We start from the raw sequence: 21,540 nt of genomic DNA on the forward strand, positions 1-21,540 counted from the left end.
CGGCCTCATGGGAGCAAACTGCTTGCAAGCGGGGTGGAGGGGGCTGATGGCAGCCTTGCCCCTGCTCTCCTTGGTGCAGCCTGCTCTGGGGACCACATCAAAGCATGGTAAGTTTGACATTCTACCAAGATCTTATCAATGTTTCTTTCTTTTTGCCACAATTGATTGCAAAAATTTGCCCAGTCACTCTGTTTGATTCTGTGAATGTGATGGGACCCAGAGTGTGGGCTGGGAGTGGGGATGGGCTGTTAATAAAAAAGATGTGACTATCTAAAGGTCAGTGAGTAGAGGTCCACAAGCTGCCTCAAGGAACAGAATGAAAGTGACAGTGACTGGCAGTCTTGCTAGGAAGGGACATGTCAGCCTGTGCAAAGAATAATCATGGTCAGCCAGGTACTTTTCCAGGAAGCTCCATTTGGAGGTGAGAAACTGAGGTAGGCAGATCATGAGATGATAATGATCAGAACCTGGGCTTGCATTGAGACCTGAGAAACAAAGTTGGTTACTCATGATAACCAACATTCTAGTGTTATTTTTTCTTGTATATTTTATATATATACTTGTCTGAGTTGCAAATGTAGTATTTCCCCAAATCGGAAACCTAACCTCATTAAATGTTATCCATTACATCTTCAAGTATGAGTACCCATGTGAGAACAATTGCTGAGGTTTCCATCTGAGGAAGAACTCCATGCTGTTGAAACTGCAGCTCTGTTTGTGCCTTTTTACACTGTGACCTGTGTAAACACCCATGTTTGCTTTTCTACTTTGACTATTGAAAGTCTTCAGGCAATGCTACCTACTTTGAGGTGTCCATTCTGAACTATGTACACGTTAAGCCCCTTAACTCTGTGAAGCAAGGCAGAGGTTGACTAAGTGGACTATTTTGTAAGGAGCAGTATTAGAAACTAAGTATTAAATGTGAAATACAGAATGTGTGGCTTAAAAAACAAATTCTAAGGAGGTGGCTTGTGTTTAAAACAACAAAGACCAAGGGAAAGATCTCCCAGGACCTCTTCCAGCCAGGAGGTTCTGTCCTTGCGCATTGATTTCATTCAGAGAGAAACAATTTTTCCTTTGCTTTTTTCTTCTTTCATCAAGGTCCGAAGGAGAGTCAATCCTGATCAAGTCTTTGATGGTGTCTAAATGAGGAGCTTAGATAGTGATTTCTTAAAATGGGCCATGTTTAGAAGCCATTTACCTAATTTTATTCAGAATATTTTTACTTAAAGCAGTTTTTAAAACGCCACACTTTCCAGTTTGCTTGGCTGTATCCACATCTCACCTTCGTGGCACACCCCTCCGTCCTCAGGAGGGAAGCAGTGAGTTTGGCTCTGTGTTGTGCTCCCTGTTGTACCAATGCAGTGCTCGGCAAACCCCAGGTCAAGAAATACGGCCCAAGAATGTAAATGAACTAGGAACCCATCCCTTGTCTGGATGCATCTGCTCTAAGGACACAATGCTAGTCACACTGCCTGGAAAAAGAGGCGAGGCTGCCTAGCCCAGCGCTGGCCACAAGGGTGCTCTGCAATGATGGAAACATTTTATAGTTTGTTTCTTGGCTACTGAGCCCTTGAAATGTGGCTAATGATGGAGAAGCTAATTATTAACTCTATTTAATTGTAAGTAACTTTAGCTGCAGTAGCTGAGAGTGGCTCCCTCTTAGGGCATTACAGGCATAGTTCTTCCCTCAATGATGTCACTTTCTTTGCTCCTCATTTCCTGGCATCTTTGGTTAGCCCTGCTGCCTTCAAAAACCTCACAAACTTTACATGTAGGCCCTATTCTCAGGATGTCCAGCCCCACCGGGAAGGAACAGGCAGCAGTAAAGTCAGAGCACCCAGGTGTGCTTGTGGGTGTGGATGCCAGCCCAGCAGGCAGGGTCATGCAGGTGTCTTTACCCAGTGGACTCTGTTTAGATTTGACAGGAAAGTGTCAGAGCAAATCACAGGGGCTTCAGAAAGAAGGGATTTTGTTCACTTAGGAATGCAGTTTGCAGTTGATCCTTTCCTTGGTCACAAGTGCATTTGAAAGCATACTGCTAATAAAACTGGCAGGTACGCATTTCCCTCAAATCTGAGATTTACCCACAACAAACACAGTGGGGACAAAGCCAGCGGTACTGACAAGGCAGTGTGAGAAGAGCAGAGGTGGCAGCAAGCCCCAGGAAGGACAGGCGCGTTACATCAACAGCAGGCCCCTTTACCCCCGACGGGGCTCTGGTTACTCACCCCATCTGCAGCAAAGTTCCAGATAACACAGGATCCAAGGCCAGACCCCCCACAGCTTGGATCATCATTGTTCAAAGGGTCCCTGTTCCCACCTGAGAAGGAGCTTGTGCCTAAAACCATTCCCACTCTTCTTGCTGTCACTCTCCCCAGAGTAGAGAGAAAAATTATCTAGTTTTCTGAGTAAAACAGTAAGTTTTCTAAAAATCTCTGTGAAGGTTTAAATGTTGGTATAAAGAGCTAAGGCAACTAACAAGTGCTTTAAAAATAAAAGAGAAAATGTTTCATGATGGAGAGAACTCAGTCTGACCCGCCAGTTGCAAACAAGAGGTGCAGGAGATTCAGACCAGCTCATTCCTAGGCTCCGCCAGGAGAAACTGTGTACCTAGTATGTGCCTTGCCGGCCTTCATTATGAATACTCTTCTGGAAGGTATCCTGTTCCCTGATGCAGTTGTGGACTGTTAAACCACTTTTTTTTTTTTTTTTTGAGATGGAGTCTTGCACTGTTGCCCAGGCTGTAGTGTAGTGGCATGATCTCGGCTCACTGCATTCTCCGCCTCATGGGTTCAAGCAATTTTCCTGCCTCAGCCTCCCGAGTTGCTGGGACTACAGGCGTGCGCCACTATGCCCAGCCAATTTTGTTGTATTTTTAGTAGAGACAGGGTTTCACCATGTTGGCCCGGGTGGTCTTGATCTCCTGACCTCGTGATCCACCCACCTTGGCCTCCCAAAGTGCTGGGATTACAGGCGCAAGTCACTGCACCCGGCCTTGTTACAGCTTTTTATTCTCAGACCTCTCTCAGCTTCCTTGTACAGTCTCTCCCTTGCGTAGTGATCTGTTTCAGGTAGCCACACAGATCCCTACCTAAAACATACTTTATTTTGTTTTTGAGACAGTCTCACTGTATTGCCCAGGCTGGAGTGCAGTGGTGCAATCTCAACTCACTGCAGCCTCTGTCTTCTGGATTCAAACAATTCTTCTCAGCCTCCTGAGTAACTGGAATTACAGGCATGCACCACCACACCTGGCTAATTTTTGTATTTTTCGTAGAGACAGGGTTTTGCCATGATGGTCAGGCTCGTCTCAAACTCCTGGGATCAAGTGATCTACCTATCTCAGCCTTCCGAAGTGCTGGGATTACAGGCATGAGCCATCACGCCTGGCAAAAGCACACTTCTTAGGACAGAATTTGTCTGACAGTGTTAGGAAAACAAAAGCTGTTTCTGAGTAGGAAAATGTTATTGGAGTTTTCCCTCTGTGTTTTATGTATGTCCTGATAAGAGGTTGCAAGTACAGAAGCTGGAGGCATTAAGTTCTATTTATTTGTCTTCCAGAGGCTGTAGAAAGAAGCTGGTCTGCTGACTGTGATACTTGTGACCAGCCTGCACAGGACATGGCCGACAAGGCAGCCAAAAACATTTCTGATGACCAGGAAAGGTAAGTTAGCACTGTTCTCAGAGGGTTTGGTAAGATTGATTTTAAAGTACGCGTTCAGAAATTTTCTTTCAAAAGTCATCACCTCTAGAACGTGGGCTGTCTCTGGCACGGGTGCAGGGCCTGTACCAGGAGGGTGCAGTTGGCTGGCGGGGTCAGTTCAGAGGTTGGAGTTGGTGATGAGAATGGATTTTTTTTTTTTTCCTGAAGGGTTTTGAAAAGAATCCTCCAAGCAGGTGCCTTCAGCCATGAGAAGTGATGATTGCTCTTCCTGCAAATGCAGGATACCTTTCAAGTTCCAGGACTTTCTGCTGCCTGGCAGGAGACAAAGTTAAGCTGTCTGCTTCTCTTCCAGGTCCCTTGCATGGAACCCAGAAGAAACCCAGCACAGAAAGAGATCATGGGGTCTCAGGCCAGGGGTCTTATTTCTAAACCCTCTTCCCCATGCTCTGTGCATGCCAGCACCCATGTGCTGTTGAGGCTGGGTAACTGAGCTCTGCTGTTGGCTGTCTCATGGCAGTGTGACATGGTACAAACCTCCATGCCCCCTTTCCTGGGCATGGGGACAGCAAGGTGACCTGCCTGTGGGATGTGGTAAGGACCCACATAGGGTCCCTGCTCTCCTGGCCTGGCATGATGGGAACCTGTGATTGCAGATCTTGTCCAGTGGGGTACCCCACTGCCGCAGGTCACTTCACCTCCTCACCCCTAGATTTCTCATCCCGAAAATCTGAGTACCCCCGTTGTCACATCTGTCAACTCCAGCGGGTCATTGTAAAGATGAGTATTCCTGATGAATCCTTGCCGTCAGCATTGCTGCCTTTGTTAGTGTCATCACCATCATTTTATCAAAGAAATGCAAAGCAAACCGCAATGAGAAAGTTAGGCTGCATGTGTTGACAGGGGTGGCCACATTCATGCTCGGAAATCTCTTTGCCTTGTGTCACTGCTGCCAAACATTGTCTGATTTGGGCTACAATTTCCCACCCCCTCTTTTTTTGTTACCTCATTTTTCTTTTATTCCAAATGTCTGTGTTCCTGCAGACTCCCAGAGTCTTGATGTTTGCCCAATCTGACCGTCACTCCTATTAGACGAGGACTTGCCCTTTGTCCTTAGAAAGGAAAGAAAATCTGAGGAGTGGAAGTCGCTGACTTGATGTTTTTTCCCCTGTATATTTCTGCATCTTGTACTTGCAGACCAACTGGTTCATGCATACACTAGCCATTGTGACTGGTGGGCCCCATTTCTGAAGTGATAGCCTTTTGGGGTTTCCTGAGTCATCTAAAGCAAGACAGTGGCTGGTCTTGTTCATAGAAACAGAAGAGATTTTCTTGACTCTCCTGTACCCCTTGTTTCATGCAGTTAGGTCTGTAGTGTCTGTGTGTGTGTGCATGTGCGTGTGTGTGCATGTGTGGTGTAGGACACGTGTGTGGGTGGTATGATGTGTGTGGTCTATGTAGTGTGTGGTATGGGTATGTGTGGTATGGTATGGGGGGTATGGTGTGTGTGTGTGATGAATGGTATGTGCTGTGTGTGTGTGGTATGTGTGGTATGGTGTGTGTATGGTGTGGTATGTGTGCTGTGTGTATGTGTTGGTGTGATATGTGTGTGATGTGTTGCTGTGTGGTGTTTGTGTGTATGCTGTGTATGTGTGGTGCATGGTATGTGGTGTGTGCGATTGTGTGGTAGGTGGATGTGTGCTGTGTGGTGTGTGTATATTGTGTGATGCTGTGTGGTGTGAGTGTGGTGTGTGTGCTGTGTGTATATTGTGTGTGATGCTGTGTGGGTGTGAATGTATGGTGTGTGAGTGTGTAGTGTGTATATTGTGTGTTATGCCATATGGTGTATGTGGTATGTGTGTGGTGTGTGTATGGTATGTGTGGTATGTGTGTGGTGTGTGTGATGTGATGTGAATGTATGTGTGTGTGGTGTGTGTATGAATGTGTAGTGTGTATATTGTGTGCAATGTGTGGTACATGTGTGTGAGGGGTATGTGGTGTGTGTACTGTGTGTATGTTGTGTGTGATGCCATGTGGTGTGTGTGGTGTGAGTGTGTGTGTGTATATTGTATGTGATGCTGTGGTGTGAGTGTGTGGTAAGAGTGTAAGTGTGGTATGTGAGTGCATGATGTGAGTGTGTAGTGTGTATGTTGTGTGTGATGCTGTGTGGTGTGGTGTATATGGTGTGTGTGTGGTATAAGTGTGTGGTGTGTGATGTGAATCTCTGTGTGATCTTTCGTCTTCTCGCAGTTTCATCTTCGGCCTGAGACCCCCACAATCCATTTCCAGCCTAAATGGTTTGCATTTACATTCCGTGGTCTCTAAAACTCACCCAGCAGCAAACTCAGCAGATTCCCTTGAGGATATTACAGTGCTTCGATCTCACCTTGGAGATGGTGGTGGTGGAGTCGTTGGAATCCTATTCGAGGACCTTGATAAGTGGAATCCCTAGAGCGACAGTGCCTGGTCTAACCGCTTAGTTGGGGCAGTAAAAAGAGCACAAGAAAAGGCGTCATGATGCAAATGCCTGGCCAAGGTGATTTCCATCTGAGGGCCTGATGTCAGAGCCCAGTGTTGAACACCAAGAAAGACCATCATTTTTCTGCTTTCCTGCCTAGTTCACTTTAAATCTGTTTGAATATGAGGTCTCTGCAGCTTCCAGCTTGTCAGTATTTCATTCGTTGAGGTTGGTCAGCAAACTGTCCTTCTCCATCCTGACTTGCTGATGAGGACGTGTCTGCGCCTGGTGCGCTGAGGTGGACCAGCCCCGGAGCCTGCTCCAGCCCTCCCTGCCCCTGCCTTTATAACTGGGAGCCCTTGCCAGAGTGGGTGAAATGGTTCAAGATAAGACTTCAGCTCCAGTGTTCTCATCTTCCAACTGCTCAAAAACACCCACTTTTTAAATATTTTATTTTATTTTTACTTTAAGTTCTGGGACATGTTGTTGCATAGGTATACATGTGTATGGTGGTTTGCTGCACCTATCAACCCATCATCTGGGCTCTAAGCCCCATATGCGTTAGTTGTTTGTCCGAATGCTCTCCACCCTCTTGCCCCCCACCCCACAACAGGCCCCCCAAAACACCCACTCTTAAGGGGTTCTAAGATATCTGTGGTGTAATTCAAACAAATGGCTCAACTAGTTCCCTTAAGGCACGTGATGCCTCAGAGCCTATGTTTGAGCCATCAGTCTCATCCTGTTCCCCAGCAGTCACAGTTAGTTTAACTAGGAGGAGGCCAGGTACCTCTGTGAAAATGCTGCTGATTCTGTGCCAGGGCCTGGGGGCCCACCTCCTCACAACACCAGGAAAAAGAGCCTCCCTGTATTTAAATCATCCCCCCCCTTCCATTTTGTTATTTGAAAAGATTTCTGACATCTTAAGGAAAATGAGCTTTGCAGCGTGGTCCTTGGCACCTCTGTGAGTGGAGGACACGCCTGCTGGGGATGTGCTTCTCACCTTCTGAGGCAGAAAGCTACTTCTCAAGGGCCCACTGTGTGCCAGGAGTCAGGGCTGGTGTTTTCTGTGTGTGGCACTTGGAAGTTATTGCCATTGTGGGGGCATCAGGGAGGGGTCTTGAAACTTGGTGGGTGCCAGGGCTATCTCACCTTGTGTGGGCCCCGGAGTGGTGGGCAGTCTTGTAGGGGCACATGTGGTGGACAGAGATTAGGTTGGTCCTTTCCTCAATTTTATTTCCCTCCAGATCATTGCAGAAATCCTCTAGGTCTGATCTGGTCTGATCTGTATGATTCCAAAGTTGTCCCCTTCTCTATTTTTTTTTTCATTTTCTCATTTCTCTGGCTTTTGGAAGACAAGCATAGTTGAGAGTAGACAAGGAAATCCTTGGAATTATTCAACAGTTTGAGGCCTTTGACTTAGTGACCATCTTCATCTTCAAAATACAGCTCTGCACCTCTCCAAAACTTTCCTCAACTAAAAACAGTGTCCTTGTCTGCCCTCTGGTGGCGGCTTCTTGGGCACCAAGAACCAGGCTTGTAAAACTTGAGTGAAACAATCCACAGTTTTATCTTTGTAGAAACATTGTTTAAAATAAAATGATATCCTCTAGACTTTATAGACTTCCAAAACAGGTTAAAAAAGAGAGAGAAAGAGAGTTTTAGAGCTGAATGCATCTTTTCAAGGGAAAGGTAGAATCCAGCATCTAAGAACAAGGCGAACACCCTTAGCAGCTGGTTACCAAGTGTTTCTCTAAGACAGGGTGTCCCTTTCTAGAGGGACAGTCCTGGCAGCAGCCCCATGAAGTAGGTCTGTGTCATCCCCATCATACAGAGAAGGAGATTGACAAAGAGAGACACGGTGACTGCCTGTGTCTAGAAGAGATGGAGATAGAGCCTGCCCTTCTCCTTGGCACAGCAGCCTACATGGAGCTGGGAACTTGGCAATGCTTCCCATTGCCCTGTTGCTGGGAATGGGCATGGAGGAAAAACCCAAATCACACCATCCATTTCCAGCTGAGTCAAGACCAGAACCCAGAAAACTGGCACCTTAGTTCGGGACCATTTCACTCGCTGTACTTGATCTTTCTCAAGTTGACTGCTGCCAGACACAGATACCTCAGGACCCAAGGAGCTACAGCCTGAAGGGGAGTGGCCAGGGACCAGATGATGACCCACGAAGATCTCTGCTGACAAACATGAGAGCAGCAGACAGCTGTCAAGGCCTAGGGAGTCCAGAGGGAAAGCTACCAGCTGTGCCAAGGGGCAGAGCTCCGGGGCTGACTTCAGCTGCAGCTTGAACTCTGGAGGCGCACCTGTAGAGAGCTTTGAAGAAAGGTGCCACAGGATTGGCATCGGCCTTGGGTGTGCTGAGAACCGGGTGTAAACGTTGGCTCTGCCTCTCACTGATGTTGGGAGCTTTGCCGAGCTAACTTGTTTTGCTGGGCCTCCATGATCCCATCTGCATTAGGCTGTTCTTGCATTGCTAAAAAGAAATACCTGAGAGTGAGAAAGGTTTAATTGGTTCACGGTTCTGCAGGCTGTACAGGAAGCATAATGCTGTATCTGCTACTGGAGAAGCCTCAGGACGCTTACAATCATGGTGGAAGATGAAGGGGGAGCAGGTGCACCACATGGAGACAGCAGGAACAAGAGGAGGGGAGGAGATGCCACACACCTTTAAATGACCGGATCTTGAAGAGCTCACAAAGACAGCACCAAACCATGAGAGATCTGCCCCCATGATCCAAATACCACCCACCAGGCCTCACCTGTAGCATTGGGGATTACAGTTCAACATGAGATTTGCACAGGGACAAATATCCAAATAATATCACTGCACAGAACCTCTCAAGTCTGTTGTGGAGATGAACGAAGAGGATGCCGTGCAGGGCCGTCTCTGCATCTGTGCTGGGGTCTCTCCCCAGGGCCGTGGGTTTCATGCTGTTCCTTTCTGCAGCATGCCAGACCCCCACAGCCTGGAAGAACATGCTCTCAGGGCTGCGAGTGAGCAGCAGGAATGGGGACGGTGAGGTAGGAAGAGGAGCCCTGGAGGACGCCAGGCCTTGCCCTGTAAGGTCAGCTCTATGCATCTGTGCAGGAAACCCTGGAAGGAGCAGGAAGAGGGATGGGTCTATTCAGAGGCTGTTTTAGTAGTCAGTTGGGAACTATATTTCAGCTAATCTTCCAAAACAGACCCTGAGTTTGGGAATTGCGAAGTGAAAAAACCATAGATGCAAGTTGTTTTTTGTTCACATGGCAGCCAATTGTGTACTTAATAAATCTGTGGCAGAAATATGGATATGGATGGAAGAGTGATCACAGGATGGTTATGATTAAATGATTGTACTTAATTTCATTTTCCTCTGGTTATTTTCTTTCCCTAGGTGTATCCGGGCTGTCTGCTGCCTTTCCTTTTGTGGTGAAATGCCTGTGAGCACTGACAAGAGCTGGGGTCTTCATCTGTGCAGCTGTAGCCCTCCTGAAGGTGGAGTGTGGGTCGGTAAGGCATTGGGAAATGAGGCATGGCCTCCATGATAAGAATGTTGCTTTATTTCCCTGGTGTAAAGAGGACATCTTCCCCATGGGAATTTCATTTTCTGCTTTTAAGAAACAGAAGAAGATCAGAGTAATCTTTCTTTTTTTTTTTTTTTGAGACGGAGTTTCGCTCTTGTTACCCAGGCTGGAGTGCAATGGCGCGATCTCGGCTCACCGCAACCTCCGCCTCCTGGGTTCAGGCAATTCTCCTGCCTCAGCCTCCCGAGTAGCTGGGATTACAGGCACAAGCCACCATGCCCAGCTAATTTTCGTATTTTTAGTAGAGACGGGGTTTCACCTTGTTGGCCAGGATGGTCTCGATCTCTTGGCCTCGTGATCCACCCACCTCGGCCTCCCAAAGTGCTGGGATTACAGGCGTGAGCCACCGCGCCCGGCCCTCAGAGTAATCTTAAACCTACTGTTTTGCAAGGGCCTCTAACTTAAATACTCAACATGACAGCGTGGTATAGTTTTAACTTCTTCACTGGGGCCCACCTCTGACTTTCTGCTTTAGGAAGTCTGGGGTGAGGCTGAGGAACTCTGGGGGCTCCACTTCGAGAACCACTGAGACTACAGTGGGGACTCCCCGTGTCCAGTGAAGGGGATACTTAGGTTATAGGAGGTGTCTGCATGGCCACGGGTGTGGGGTTTTTAATTTTTTAAATGAAAATTCTAAAGTGTTGCCTGAAATGTAATTGCCAGTATTCCTTTAAGTAGAAGGAATTTTTGAGTTTTCAACTTAGGCTACACATTTGTTAGATCTGAGAAACTAATTTTTAAAAATAAAAATAAATTTTTAAAAAAAATTTCTAAAGAGTTAAATGGAGATTTAAATGGAGTGTGTGTGTGTGTGTGTGTGTGTCAGGAGGCGGGTGTGTGCCTGGCATCAATGTTGAAACAATGCATTGCCAACTCTTTTGCAGTTCTTATGTTAAGATCATGTGGAATTGTTAGCTAAACGCAGGGTTTTGCCTGACGTCCTGATGCCGCTGCTTACACAGAAGGCATAACCATCACTGAGACAGCGAGGATTGCCAGGGAAGAAAGCTTTGTCAGGTGCTGCAGATGAGGAGAAGGGAGATAAAGCCTCATATGTTTCCCCAAACTGACTAAAATTGGGGGATTTAAATAGCAGAAAAGGCAAGGAAACAAAAGTTAGAGAGGGGTGAGGAAGCAGTCTGAGGAAGGAGGGGCCTGGCGGGTTGCAGGGGTCTGGTGGGTTCGATCCCTTCCTTGGGTTGGTTTCCTGAGGGAGGAACTCAGATGAGATGGACTCTAAGTTTCAAGTTTTAAGACTAGGAGAATCAATTTCCATGTTTATTCAGAAACCTGTGAATATCAGTTCTGTGGGACAGTTAGGCCAATTTTAGGATTAGTTTCACTCATTTAGTTTATTTCTCCCTTTGTGACATACTTTGTTCAATTTTGCAATTTTGTATATTTTTAATTATTTTTTACCTAATTTTTTCTGTTCAGGGATATGTCTGCTGCTTTTTTTTTTTTTCAGATAATTTGAGCACAGTGACTTTGATGACTAATTGATTTCAGAAAAATATGAGTTGCACCGTGGCACATGCATACCTATGTAACAAACCTGCATGTTCTGCACATGTGCCCCAGAACTTAAAGTATAAAAAAAAATTAAAAGGCATTAAAAAAAAAAAAGAATGTGAGTCACTTGACTATTCTAGCTTATCCCCAAAACATTTTTTAAATATTCCCTCCTCTCAGATGTGTCTAGCTGAGGAAATTGCATCATACCCCAGTTGTAGCATCCAGCCTGTGTGGGTGCTCAACGACATGCAATGGCCCTTGTAGCCTGTCACGTATTAGGGAACCCTCGGGAACACGGCCTTTGATTTTTCCTCAGCTTTTATTATCAGTACACTGAACTCTTGACAGTAAATAGTGGCTTTGACTCACAATGTCAAAACTGGATTTGATATTATCCTAGGCTAAACTTGAGAGTATCCTGGGAAGCTAGGGGAAAGCTGACTGCCGGCACCACCCTAGGGGTGCAGGGATTGGAAGCCACGTCCCCTGTGAGGATGGCCCAGCCCCGGCCTGGAGCCCCTGGAGAACCTGCTGCTCTTGGCTGCCTGCAGGCCTTTGGGTTCCTTCTAGCCTGAGCAAAGCTGTCCAGAATAAGAGAGAGGGGAGCCCACACAGAAGCAGGTTTCTTTGTGGGGACTCAGGTCAGAGAGAAAAGCAGCATGGTGCTCTAGTTACCTCTTCACCTTCCACCACCATGTCCTTCCACTCCTGCCTGGGGATGAGGGCCCTCCCCAGTGGGTAGGGGGTGGGGGCTTCAGGGACAACAGCTCTTAAACCCAAGGCAGTCTCCTGGCTTCCTGCTGAGAGTGGCTCTGTGCAGGGCCAGATCTAGCAGAAGTATTGTCTTTGAACTTTTATTGCGGACATTTTCAAACATCCGCATGTGTAGAGAGAATGGCATCACAAACACTCGTGGACCTGTCATCAGCTTTGACAGTTGTCAGCTGTGTGCAGATCCTGTTCCAGCTGTTCCCACAGATGTGGAATGTGGCAGGGTGCTCAGCCTCCCGGCTAGGTGGGCACTGGCCCTACTCACTGCCCGGCCTTTGGGCTTCAGAGATGGGAGGAGTGAACGTCAGCCAGGTCCATGCTAGCGTCAAGGCCAGACCGCCTGCGTGGGAACATCCTGCTTATAAACTTTGGAGTGTCTTTATTGGTCTTCCTGTTTGTCCAACAGGCCCCCCACCACTCCTTCCGACTATGGTATTGCCCCCTCTCCTACACACCCCTCAGCAGGACCCTTGACCCTCATCATTTTATGACCAGACCGCTGGGTTTTTCTGGAACAGGCATTCATCATCAGTGTGGCTGGTGGTTGTGCATTCCCTCATATTGCTTAGGGTGGGCTACACCTAAGACATTGTTTAAGCAAGGAAATAGAAAAGACAACACAGGACACAGCAGCCCAAGGGCACGCATCTTCATGATCAGCCCGTTGTTAGGCCGGGGTGGCTTTGACCTTGCTTATGACTTAAGGCTTCTCCAGCTTTATTTTCTCACCTTCCCAGCACATTGCAGTCTTCAGAATCTGTTTGCTTGTTTTTATTTTCCCTAGAGGTCTGTGCTAATCATGTGCTTCTTACGACTGATGAGCAGTGTGGCTGTCCCCAGCATGCTCTGAACGGAAAGGCAGAAGACTGTGACTCACAGAGCCCATCCGCATTGGCCTCCGGGGAGAAGGTATTTCTGGATCTGGGGAAATCAGGCTTTTCTTCCTGAACACAGTACATGTACAGTACAGCTCGAAAACACCTCCATGTTTCAGCAGGAATTTATCAAGCATTGTTTTCCTGTCATGTGTGTTTGTGCCAATGAAGCAAATATAACTTACAAAGCCTTAATTCAGCTCCAGAGTGTAGTTCCACAGATAAGAAGTGCAGACAGGGCAAGCCCAGCCCTGAGGAGTAGGAGACAGCCCTCAGACAGGGAATTGGGGGTGTTCCAGAGGCATGAGGCCTGTTTGCTCCCTTGTGTTTTGGGTGTGGGGGCACTAAAAATCTCAGTAAGTCACTGTATGTGGATATTTACACTGTATAATATGAGAAATGTCCCAGGTGGGGAGTCGGGGCTGCCCCTCAGGTGGGGCGTGGGGGCTACCCTGGGGTAGAAAGGGGAGTGGGGGCTGCTCCCCAGGTGGGGAATACGAGCTGCCCCCAGGTGGCTCCAGCACAGACAAGGCTTCCAACAGCCAAAGCACTGAAACCCTGCTTATTTTTCAGAGTTCAGGGAGCTCTTTGAAGACCCCTATTAATTAAGACTGGTCTACCTGGAGACATGTGAATTCCCTTGCATCTGTTTATCAGACTAGCTAAACAGGGCTTGGGTGTGAAGGCCTGGGCAATGCCCTGGAGATGGAGGAGAAGTATGAGAGGAGTGACTCCTACATCTGGGGGTGGGGGCAAGAGAAGAGTGAAAACTTCTGGGCGAGACATGCTTTCACCCAGAATGAGCTTTGGTTCCAAAGGGACATGCAGACACAGCCCAGAGTTGTGCATTTCTAGTTCAAATTCAAAGAAGCCAGTTCTCTTTGAAGCTCCCAGAACCTCTGCTGTCCTTGGCAAAGACTCTTGCAGTTCATTTTTCAATATTCCTCATGCAGGGCAGCGTTATTAAACCACCCCCTCCTTAGCACATCCATCCGAGTTTATATCGAAATGAACTTGATCTCAACCCACAGTGTTTGTGTTTGGGAGCTTTGCTGTGCTCTGCCATCACTTTGTTCAGTGAAAGTTCAAGGAGGCATTTTTAGGTTCCCAAGGAAGGATATTTAGTAAGATGAATGTCTAATGCAGGTGTCCCCAAACTACGGCCCACGGACCGCATGCGGCCCCCTGAGGCCATTTATCCGCCCCCCCCCCCCCCCCCCGCCGCACTTCAGGAAGGGGCACCTCTTTCATTGGTGGTCAGTGAGAGGAGCACAGTATGCGGCGGCCCTCCAACGGTCTGAGGGACAGTGAGCTGGCCCCCTGTGTAAAAAGTTTGGGGATGCCTGGTCTGATGGTTCTGAGAACAGGAGGTTGGGGAGAGGTGTTTTAGAGGGGAGGTGATATTATCTGCATTTCTCATATTATACAGTGTAAATATCCACATACAGTCACTTACTGAGATTTTTAGCGCCCCCACACCGAAAACACAAGAGAGCAAACAGGCCTTATGCCTCTTGAACACTTGGTGCAGATCTACTATGCAAAATCACCTCTGGAGCTTAAAAAAGTCAAAGAACCCAAACAAAACAGCACACAGCCCTGCCTCTGAAGATCCTAATGGTGGTATGCTGCAGTGTGGCTCAGGGCATTGGCGCTTCAACCCACCCTACCCAGGCGACTCCAAGGCACAGGCACCTGGGCCCTCAGCTTTGGGCGTAGATCACTGCCTTTAGGATTTAATCATCATGTCCCAAAGGCCTTGGTCCTGGTGAAATGTGCAGTTAGGGGGCTTTCTAGCTTTGGTTGACTGGGAGACCCATTTCCAAGCTGTATTCTGGCCTCTTTGCTCTCTGCAGCCCCAGGGGGCTCAGGCGAGGGTCCCCGGGGGCCATACACCAGGGACTGGACGTGCTGGGCAGTTTGCTGACTGGCATAGTTATAGCATAGTGTCTTGCAAGGCTCTGTGTCTCCCATGCTGCTCACTAGCTCACTGTGCCTTTTAGGGGTTTCAGGTACATGCAGCTGCCTCAGCCCCTGGGTTTCACATGCTCAGGAAACTGCCAGGATCTACCCAGGTCCTGCTCTGGGAGGCCACAGTAGGGTCCCCTGTTCTTGTCATAGAAAAAGGGCAGGTGCCAGGCGCATGCACTCAGGTGTGAGCTGGCATCTTTCAGCTTCCACCCTGGCCTTCTTGACACCTTCCTCCGTTGTTCTCCTGGGAGATGAAGCCCCTGATGTCCTGCAGTTACAAATCTTTAAAAGGCCTGCAGCATGGGGAGCACATGTCCCAGAGAGGGGCGGGACCATTGGTTAGCCTATACTAACTTTTTAATTGGCTGGAACTACTTCTGGTAACTGTTCTATCAAGAACCACAGTGAGGCCCTGGGCCCTCAGTCTGAAGGATGGTGGCTGCTGTCTGTACTCGTGTCCATAGCGGGGCTTTATCTGGGGGTGGGCATCCTTTTGTGTAGGAAACGAGGTAGCCAGCCTCCCACAGGCCAAAAGCGCCCCCACCTCCTGTGCCATGGGCACCTCCCTGCTGTCCCTGTGCCACAGGGATTGAGGTTTTGTCACAAGGAGGGCTGCACGGGTCAACACAAGGTCAACAGAGGCCTCATAATCAAGATGGCCTCCCAGCGCCCCTCACCTGCTTTCCAGTGCCCCCACCCCACCTAAGCTCTCAGTGTGCTCAGGCCAAGCAAGCTCCACTGACTTGTCTCCAAGTTCTCTCTTGGGTTCCATCCCGCTTCCAGTCCAGCAGCCAGCCCTGCCACCCTAGCCACAGAGGTGTCCGTCCTCTGCCTCCCCTCCACAATCAAGGCCTGCCATCCTCATAGCCATCCAAGTGGCTCCCCTGCTGCCACTCCTGCCTGCCAGGCTTTTTCCAGTACTGCAACCACACAGATGCTTCTGTGGGTTGGAGTGTGCCACTCTTGTGCTCAGAACCCTCCATCTCATTCAGAATGAAACTCCAGGTCCTGAGTCTGACCCCACTTTGGCCTCCCCTGACTCAGAGGTCACCTCCTGTGTTCTCCTGGTGCCTGCAACCCCACTAGCCTTCTGCTGCTCCTCCAACGAGGCAGGGGTGCCTCTGCCCTCGGCACAGCTCTGCATTCCTCTTCTTCCAGCTCTGCATAGATGCCATCACACAGAGCTGCCTCCTCTGACCCTGTTCATAAAAGAGCACCCACCCCCACCCCACATGAATGCCTCCTGCAGCTGCATTCTTCAGCAGCACAGCTACCAGCAGGTGCTGTTATGGCTACATGCTGGCTTTCTGGCTTCCTCTGGCAGAAAGTGAGCCCTGAGAGGATGACGCTGGTCCGCTTTCCTCGCTGCTGCTTCTCTGGTGCCTGGCACACAGCAGGGGTCCCTGTTATTTTGTTAATGAAGTAATGTTACTTTCCCAAATGTACTGGGTTTTCCTAAGCAGCTGTCTCACGCTGTTTTATTATTTTTTTCTTATAGAACACTTGGAAAACAACTAGTCAAGCAGTGTCAAGTGCTGTTAATGAAAAAACACGGGCGCCTCTGGACGGTGATAACAGAGCTGATAGGTATGTCAATGTATCATGGCAAAAATCTTTCTTTTCTGAACAGGCAGATGACATGGGACTTACAAAGAATTGCTCAGATGTGAAACTCCACGCTTGTTCCTGCATGGTCCGCGGGTGGGCTAGCAAATGCAGCTCTTAAATTGATGGAAAAATGAATGGTGTTCTGAAGTTAATTTGCAGGAGTAGACCAGGTAGTATGAGAAACTCTTGAATGTTGGGAGCCATAGAAGGTGATTTCATACAAGAATCACCATCATCTCTTCTGAACTCAGGGAAGGAATATGCTGAGCCTTAGCTGGGTACAAGCACTCAATATGGTGGTACTTGGTTATTTCATGTGCATAACATACAGATTTTAAAACAGCATTTGGTGAACCTTGAAGACATTATGCTTCATGAGATAAGCCAGTGACAAAAAGACACATCCTTTGTAATTCTACTTGTGTGAGGTTCCTAGAGTAGTCACATTCATAGACACTGAAAGGAAAGTGTTGGTTGCCAGGGGCTGGGGGAGGAGGAACGGAGCGTTGTTTAATGGGTACAGAGCTTCAGTTCTGTGGGATGGGAAAGTCCTAAAAATGGACGGCACAACCATGTGCTAATGCATACACTTAACACCACGGAGCTGTGCCTTCAGATGGTTCAGATGGTACATTTTGTGTTTTTTTTTTGTACCACAATTTAAGAAAATACAATAGCACCAGGCAATATCAAATTTAAAGTAGGCGTACTTTTTAAAAACAGTTGGCCTTCTCCTGCATTCTCTAATGTCACGCAGTACCTGAAATCGATGGTTTTACTCCTTCTAATGGAAATTAAACATTTAAGCATACAAAGACCAAGTGTAACTTTTCTCTCTCAAAGGAAAAACATGGGTAGATGTGGACGTTTGTTTTCCTCATTATTGTTTCAGTTCCACCGTTTTCACTGATGCAAGTTTCCCTTCCCTGATACCGTTCAGAGGCAGTGACTGGTAATGGTCCATCGACGGCGCCGAGAACAGCTACGCTGATCAGTCCTTTCTGGTCTACTTCCAAGCCACCTAATCTTTACTCTTGATCTGCTGCTGTAATATTGCTGCTTTTATTTATTTGTAAAATCCTCAAACCTGACAGAACAGGGGGTAGGGCAGAGCATGAAGCAGGCACTATGCCCTGGGGCACCAAGGGCCGGGTCCAACCTGTGTGCCCATGGACGTGCGTGATTCAGCCCCAGGTGGAAATTTAGGAAAAGAAAAATCAGTGACAGCCACCTGTGAGGGCAGCCCACGCTGCACACCTGACTGTTCCCCACCATTGTGGTCTCCGAGGCTTTACTGGCAGCAGTACTAGGGAGAATTGGACTCCCTAGATGACTTGCAACCAGATACTTGGGTGCGTGGGCCCAGAGCTATTGTTTTTTGGAATCCATTTTCCTAACAATAAGCCTACCTTCTATGACCGGATTTGTCTGTCTGTCTGTCTGTCCCCTGGAAATTCGATGGCTGAAGCCCTGTGGTTGTCCTGCGTCTATGTAGCATCCATTTCAGGGTAGAGCATCTCCATGTGAAATTCTTACTTTGTTTGGATTCTACTGGGTAGATTGGCACATCCCCTGGAGCCCCCGTTAAGAAAATTTATTCTTTGCAGCTCGAGCAGAATGATTTTCTCCAATGCTAGGGTCAACTAATGAAGAATTTCACAACTTGTTTTTGAGACATTATTTCAAGACTCAGCTAAGGTGTAAGTAACCGTTCAATTAGAGAGAAATCTTCAACTGGAATCAGCCACCACAGTAATGTTATTCTTGTCTCTGTGCTGAGGCCTGGCAATGCAGGCAGGGCCTGCGAATACGCCCAGTGAACAAGATCAGGGTGGGGTCTCCCTGTGCGGGAGCTCGTTGACTCCATGAGTCACCTTCTGCTTAGCTGCTGGAGTCTGGCTTGGACCCTCACTGATCACAAACCCAAAGTGCTTGGGTGAGCAAACCTCTGACCTGTGTGTTTGGTTAGAAGGAAAGGGTCTTCCTTCCTAGCAACAGAAGACCTTCTTAGCTGTGAGCAGAGTGAAGCCTGGTGGGGGTATGCCTGTGGCTGCCTCCTGAGGTCTGAGCACAGTGCCCCCGCCCCCAAGCCAGTCCCTGTTCTGAGGCCCTTTCCACTTAATCTGGACAGACGCGTGTGCCCTTTTCTTTTCTCCCAGGACTCAACTAGGACGTGCAGGTTTGTTGTTGTCGTTTTTGTTGTTGCTTTCCTAAAGAAAATGACTAAGAACTAAAGGAATATAAAGGCCAAAATAGGAAGCAAGTGACTAGGATGATGAATGGACTAAAAATATGTCACATTAGGAACAGCCGAAGTGACTTCAGATGTCCCTCTGGGAGGACAGACGATCCGGGTTGACATGCCATTGAAAGTGCCTAGAAGTGGGCTTCGGCTGACAAAGTGGACAGCATGTGAGTCTCCGCACCACAAGCCACAGAGCTGATGTGTCATGAGTAGTGCAGGGTTAAAGATAACCAGGTCCACGTGTGTTTGTGTCTTTCCACAATGTCAGGCTTTTATCGATTGTGATTCGATCTCTAAAGCCACGAGCTACATGGAGCTTCTAAGGAGGACTTCCCATTCACTTGGCAGTCAGAGCCGCAGGCACACACGGTAAAGCCACTCCACAAGTCAGTCAGTGTTTGCAAGCCATAGTAATACTTAATTGGCCTGTAAGTGTTACAGGCTAAACATTCCACTGTAAACAAAGTAACATTTAACATCAGGGAGTAAAAGAGACAGGAGAAAGCATGAATGAACCAGTCCATGGGGAGCCAAGAGACAAAAGGAGTCTCAGTCTGGGCTGCATGTTCATCAGTCTTACAAGAAAACCTCGAAGGTAGCAGAGCCTCTGGCAGCAGATGCCAGGCTCTCATCATGAGTGACTGCAAGAACGTGGCAGCGAAGATGGCCATTTGGAGCCGTCAGCCTAATCTTGTATGATCACAGGGCCCTCCGGTGAGAACCAAGGGTGGAAGAGTGTGCTCCTGTGCTTATCTGGTTGGATGCAGTCTTTATTTATTTTTATTTGTTTATTAAACAGAACATCTTCTTGTTGGCAGAGTGCCCTATGAAAACAAAGGGAGCCTTTTTCTAAGATGGAGTTAGTTATGTCACAGGTATTCTATACACGAAGGCTGATCGTGGTGAAGAGAGGGCTGGGGACAAACAGGGGGCCCAGGCAGTGGCATGGTGGTCACTGTGAGTGTCCCAGGCCCAGGATGTCGCATTGGATTTGAGATTAAGTGCAGTCTATATTGTTGACCTAAAGAAGAAACTGAGGCAAAGTTAATAAATAGGGAGTTTATTTGGGCCAAGGCTGAGGACTGCAGCATGGGAAACACAGGGAAGTGCTTTGGAGAACAAATGAGAGGCTCCAGTTTTAAAGAAAAAATGACGATTCAGGAGAGGAGACGATGCCAGAAGCTGTTCCTTAGGAATTCTGATTGGTTTGCATAAATAGCATTGGTCAGTGCTTGGCTATACGTTGTTGAACCGTAAGGTGGATGGCATTTTATGGCTACTTGGCATCGGTCAGTTTAGAGCCCACATAGTAAGTGGCTTCGAGAGGTCATTATTTAGCTCAAGTGGAGTGAGACATGACTGCTGTCGTGTTTTAATGCCTCTCTGGGCCTGATCATTTAAAGGGGCTTGCATTCCTCAGATAAAATGTTTTCTTTCTTTCTCAACATGTAATAGTTTACTCTTCACTGGGGCAGATCTGTTCTCTGAGCTCAGTGCTAACAGATGCTGACAGTGAGCCTCAGCTGGGCACTAGGATGAGGACTCTTGTGTAGGTGGGGACTGAGCTCCAGAGCCTGTAACCTAGGACCTGTATCCCACAGCATGCCCACACCACATGCAGAGCAGAGCAAGCCCAGAGCCAGTCGGCTGCAGGCATTAGGAATATCATCCTGGATTTTTCTCACGCGGTGTTAGTGCTGGCCAGGCCTTGCTGCAGCCTGAGTCAGAGACACCCACCTCACTGGAGCCATGTTGAGGGGAGAGAGGCTGGGAGTAAGGCTGGTCTTCCCAGAGGAGGAGCCCAGAGCTGCAGCCCAGAAAGGAACCCGCTGTGCCTCACTCCCTCCTGCAGGCCTCACTGGGGCTCATCAGGTGGTGATGACAGCTGAAAACAGAGTCCTATGACAGGGGACATGAAGATAACCCACTAACGGCTCTTGTCCCTGCCCGCTAGAGGCAGTGCCCTCGAGTCCCATTCCCAAGCCCTGCCTCCCTGCCAGGCTTTGACTGCACTGGGCATAGGCAAGCAGTTACCACTAGGCCTCCCACAGCGCCCCTCAGTCACTGCACTATAGTATATTCCAGCCGAGTCCAGGCCCCACAGGACAGACGGAGCATGTTTTAAATGTGACTCACCCCTTTGGGCGAACTGTCTGAAGCAGTGTCCTAGGTGGGTGAAGATTTTAGTAAATGGCTTTAAATAAGCTCCACTCTACCTAAGACCTCTCCCTCGAGTGCCTGCGGCAGCCCCACTGGTTTGGCTTCGAACCACGTCATATCCCCCTGGTCAGCCTGGGCCTGACTCCCAGGAATGGGCCTGCGGTCACAGCAAGGGAATTTCCAGCAAAGCCCTGGGAAAGGCATGATTCGTAATCAAATGAGCCAGATGTGTGACTGAAACACAACCGAGTTTCCTTTTCTTTCTGCACTTTCCTTCCCATACAGCATTCCCCACAAACCTTTCGTTATACTCGCAAGTGCCTGGAACAGCAGTGGCCCCAGGTTCCATCGCAGGCGGCTGTGTGCTGCTGGGACCACAGGCAGCACGTCCTCCGGCCTTCTCCAGGTTGGTGTCTAACCCCTGCCACTGAATTTAATGCGTCTGGCAGACTCACCCGTATGTAGGCAGCCTCAGAGTTTGTCAGTGAACCCTATTTTCCCTTTCTACGTCATTTGGGTACTGCTCAGGCAGTTGGAAAGAATCACTAAAAATTTGTCACCATAGTAAGGGAAAATGGACTTTACGTTTTTGCCATCTGCAAGAGCATCATCTCTCAGCTGACAACCTTATAGAATTATAGATGACCTTATGAAATTGCTAATTTTCTGTTGGTTTAGCTGAGGGGTAACCTGAAATTTC

The 21,540-nt window shown here is 48.2% G+C and overlaps 1 protein-coding gene across 1 annotated transcript in view; it reads left to right on the forward strand.

The window, feature by feature from the left end:
• Nucleotides 1-2,797: 2,797 nt before the first annotated feature.
• PKD1L1 (polycystin 1 like 1, transient receptor potential channel interacting) overlaps nucleotides 2,798-21,540 on the forward strand; it is a 170,092-nt gene continuing 151,349 nt past the window's right edge. Inside the window, 5 exon segments of the mRNA XM_010341384.3 lie at nucleotides 2,798-3,667; nucleotides 9,506-9,621; nucleotides 12,766-12,890; nucleotides 16,326-16,414; nucleotides 21,126-21,246. Coding sequence (XP_010339686.3) covers nucleotides 3,624-3,667; nucleotides 9,506-9,621; nucleotides 12,766-12,890; nucleotides 16,326-16,414; nucleotides 21,126-21,246 — 495 coding nt within the window. The 5' untranslated portion in view covers nucleotides 2,798-3,623.

This window comes from Saimiri boliviensis, chromosome 10, assembly GCF_048565385.1.
Source record: "Saimiri boliviensis isolate mSaiBol1 chromosome 10, mSaiBol1.pri, whole genome shotgun sequence".
Lineage (NCBI taxonomy): Eukaryota > Metazoa > Chordata > Mammalia > Primates > Cebidae > Saimiri > Saimiri boliviensis.